This window comes from Glycine soja, chromosome 8 (assembly GCF_004193775.1).
Source record: "Glycine soja cultivar W05 chromosome 8, ASM419377v2, whole genome shotgun sequence".
Lineage (NCBI taxonomy): Eukaryota > Viridiplantae > Streptophyta > Magnoliopsida > Fabales > Fabaceae > Glycine > Glycine soja.
In genome coordinates this window covers 9996029-9999483 of record NC_041009.1, presented here as the reverse complement: position 1 = coordinate 9999483, position 3455 = coordinate 9996029, and the positions used below count along the sequence as shown (strand labels likewise).

At 41.2% G+C, this 3455-nt stretch overlaps 1 protein-coding gene across 1 annotated transcript; it reads right to left on the bottom strand.

Annotated features, from left to right (window-relative positions):
• Positions 1–380: 380 nt before the first annotated feature.
• LOC114420909 (cationic amino acid transporter 1-like) lies at positions 381–2539 on the bottom strand. The gene is made up of 2 exons (XM_028386619.1): positions 2119–2539; positions 381–1774 (listed from the first exon to the last, which is right to left on the bottom strand). The coding sequence occupies exons 1-2, from the start codon at positions 2537–2539 to the stop codon at positions 381–383; spliced, it is 1815 nt and encodes a 604-aa protein (XP_028242420.1).
• Between the last annotated feature and the right edge of the window lie 916 nt (positions 2540–3455).

Sequence of the window (3455 nt, the reverse complement as noted above, 5' to 3'; positions counted from 1 at the left end):
GGTATAGTTTTTTTTTATAGATTGTAGCTTGGTACTATTTTTTTTCTTGAATAATATATAGTGATTTGTATATAAAGCATTCTAATCTAATATCTAATATATAGTAATAACTCTTACATTCTAGTAGCATCACAGAATATATAAAGCATATATAGTATATATATTTATTTTTCTTACAAAAAAAAATACTTCGCGTATTTATTCTCACATACATAATTACCATGTCAGACTAATTTGCAGTGGTTGATCTCTAATCTAATATCATATGTATATATGTGCACATCGGAATCTTTAAGTGCTTATAAAAACAAAAAAGAAAATGTGAATCTTTACGTTCACACACAACAAAAACAACTTATTTTTTTCTTTTTTACTTTTACCTATGTAGTACTGATATTTTGGCTTTGCACTCCCTGTTCCAGCATGTTCAAGTCTTGGTCAAGCTGATTAGTAGTAGTATTACTACTTGCACTCTTTAACTCCTTTGCGGCGTCATAAGAAGCATGCAAGCCAACAAAAGCATAGTAAACCAAGAGCAACGCTGTCCACACCCCAAACCTAATATATGAGGCCACGTCGATAGATCCAAGAAGGAAAATGTTAATGAAAATAGACAAAGCAGGTAGCCACGGAACCAAAGGCACCCCCCATAGTTTGGGTGTCTTGGCCATTGGAACACCAAGCCAAAGCCCTCCAGTCCCCAAAAGCCACAACGGCACACAAATCACATACCCAATAATCCCATCACTGTTTGCCCAATAAGCCGAAACGCCACACGAAGACCCAAATATTAGCACAAGGCACACAATAAGCTTCACTTGATTCGCCTTTGTGGTTACCCCACTTGAGTAATATCGCCTCACAAGAAGCGCCACGGCCACCAGCATGAAAATAAGGAGAGTGGAAATGGACAAGAGGCTAGAGAGAACACGAAAGTTTGTGAAGAAAGCAATCACTGATGTTACTGTTAGCATTGCTATTGTAGCATTCACTGGCGTCCCGGTCTTGTCGTCCACGAGGCCAAACCAAGGTGGCATCATGTGAGTACGTGAAATGTGTGTTAAGTAACGAGATTCACCAACTATAGTCACAAGCAAAACAGTGGTCATTCCCTTCAACGCACCCAATGCGACAATGTACTTAGCCCAATCCCACCCCACAGCATGAAACGCAACGGAAAACGGTGCATCCACGTCAATATCCTTGTAGGACTGCACAAGACATAGTGTTAAAGACAACAAGCAGTACACCAACGTTGTTATCGTCATGGAGCCGACAAGTCCAATGGGAATGTCTCTTGCGGGGTTCTTGGTTTCCTCAGCCATCGTCGCCACCGCGTCGAAGCCGATGAAGGCGAAGAAGAGAACCGCTGAGGCCTTGAAAACGCCGCGAACGCCGAAGGGTGTGAAGGGAGTGAGGTTTTGGGGGTTGGCGTTGATGAGTCCGGCGACGATGATGAAGACGATGACGAGGCAGTGGACGATGGTGGCGATGTTGTTAAAGAGGGAGGAGGCTTTGGTGCTGACCATTGCGAGGGTGGCGATGGCTATGAGGACCACCACGGCTATGGGGTCCAGGTGGCCGTAGTCGGGATTCACGTTGGGGATTATTATGCGGAACTCGTCTGGGTGGTGGTTGCAGAGGGTGGCGAAATAGGAGGTCCATGACCGCGATATGGCGGCACCGCCGATTACGTACTCCAGGAGGATGTTTCCGGCGGCTATGAACGCCACGAAGTCTCCCAATTCCACCCTTAAGTACGCAAATGACCCACCTGAAAAACACACACCACAAAGTTTAATTAATTAAACAATCATATATCAATGTGTTTTCTTATAAAAGTTTTCGTCTCTATAATTTATAAAATAAAATATTGAATTAAAAGTTAAAATAACTTACTAACATAAAACTCCAATCTACAATAGAAATAATCCATCCCCATGAATCTATAGTCTTTGTCAATCTCCCACTAACACGTAATTACTCAACTACGTAGTTTCTGGAGATTGATTAGGACAATGAACTCCTAGCTAGGTGACCATTTCATAGTTTCTCCGGAATAAAAACACCAAAGTACTGAAAGTAAGCTTTGTCTTAATTAATAGTTAGGGGAAAAACCTGCGACGGGAATTTCGACGGCGAATTCTGTGTAGCAAAAGACGGATAGCAAGGCGGAGATGCCGGAAACAACGTAGGACAAGACGACAGCAGGACCGGCAGCGTCACGTGCCTCGAGGCCGGTAATGACAAATATGCCGGAGCCGATGACGGCGCCGATGCCGAACCATATGAGGTCCCACGAGTTGAGCGTCTTCTTCATCTCGTTGCTGCTCCGCCCCTTCATCTCCACCACCTCCGTCTCGTCCTTGGATCGGGTCATGACCCGATTCTTAAACTTCCACGGCGTCTCCCTCAACGCTATTCCGTAGCTACCCCAGCTCTTGAACGATTCCTCCGGGAAGAAATCGTTCTTCTGAAACGTGCATCCCCTTCTCCGCGCACCCCTGCTCCCACCTTCTTCCATTTCCATTCTGGTCATCTCTCTTTCTCTATATATCAACATGCATGCACGTACGTAATGATTCAGTATATAGAGAGGAAAGCACTAATTTGACCGTGTAAATGTATATATGAGGAAGCTAATAAGCAAATTAAAATAGTACTTACAGATAATTATGGAGGGAAACATGCAAAATCTAATTGATGGAATGAAATAATTAAGGAAGTGAAAGCGGAGATAACAGCTGCGATCGTCTGGTGCGTGAGAGAAAGAAAGAAAGCGTTTAAAGAGTAGGGGCGGGTGCACCTGGGTAAGACCGTGGGGGGTTGTGCTTTATATATGCAACATATAGTAGTATATAATAAGTCATGATGAATGTGTGTGCCTAAATTAGTAATTAACAAGAAACGCGTAGTCGCACTACTTTAGGGTACAACTTGATTTACTATAAATTAATATGTTTAGGTTCCTTAACTATTACTTTAATTTGATGTATATTGTTCTTTTGTTTTGTTTTCATATGGATTATTTTGTCCATATTTTGATATGTACCCCTCTGGTTGAAAAATTTACAACGTATTTCTTTAATGAAATGCGGTTGGATGGGTAACTACTAACTAGATTCAGCTACCTCTCCGGTCTATGTCTGTTAACTACAGTATATAACGAAAACCAGAAGCGAAAAACTAATTTGTTTGGTATTCGGGTGTAACACAATTTAATTATATTTTATTTTTTCTATTTTTATAGTGTATGCCACGTTGTTAAAGTTGGATGGCATCAGCGATCTATAACCTGTGAAAAAAACAAAAAGAACTTGTTGACAAATATAGAAGAATCAAAACGATCGAGTTAATTAAGAGAAATTGATAAAATGATTGGATGAGAAAAGTTGTGATAGAAACTCAATTATGGTATAGCTTACATAAAAGAAATACAGTAACATACACACCAT

What these genes read in the sequence shown, in the direction of transcription:
- LOC114420909 (XM_028386619.1), bottom strand. Translation starts at nt 2,539, where the DNA reads ATGACCAGAATGGAAATGGAAGAAGGTGGGAGCAGGGGTGCGCGGAGA. An exon ending in CGTCGAAATTCCCGTCGCAG is followed by an intron (nt 1,775 to 2,118) that starts GTTTTTCCCCTA and finishes TGTGTTTTTCAG; the next exon opens with GTGGGTCATTTGCGTACTTA.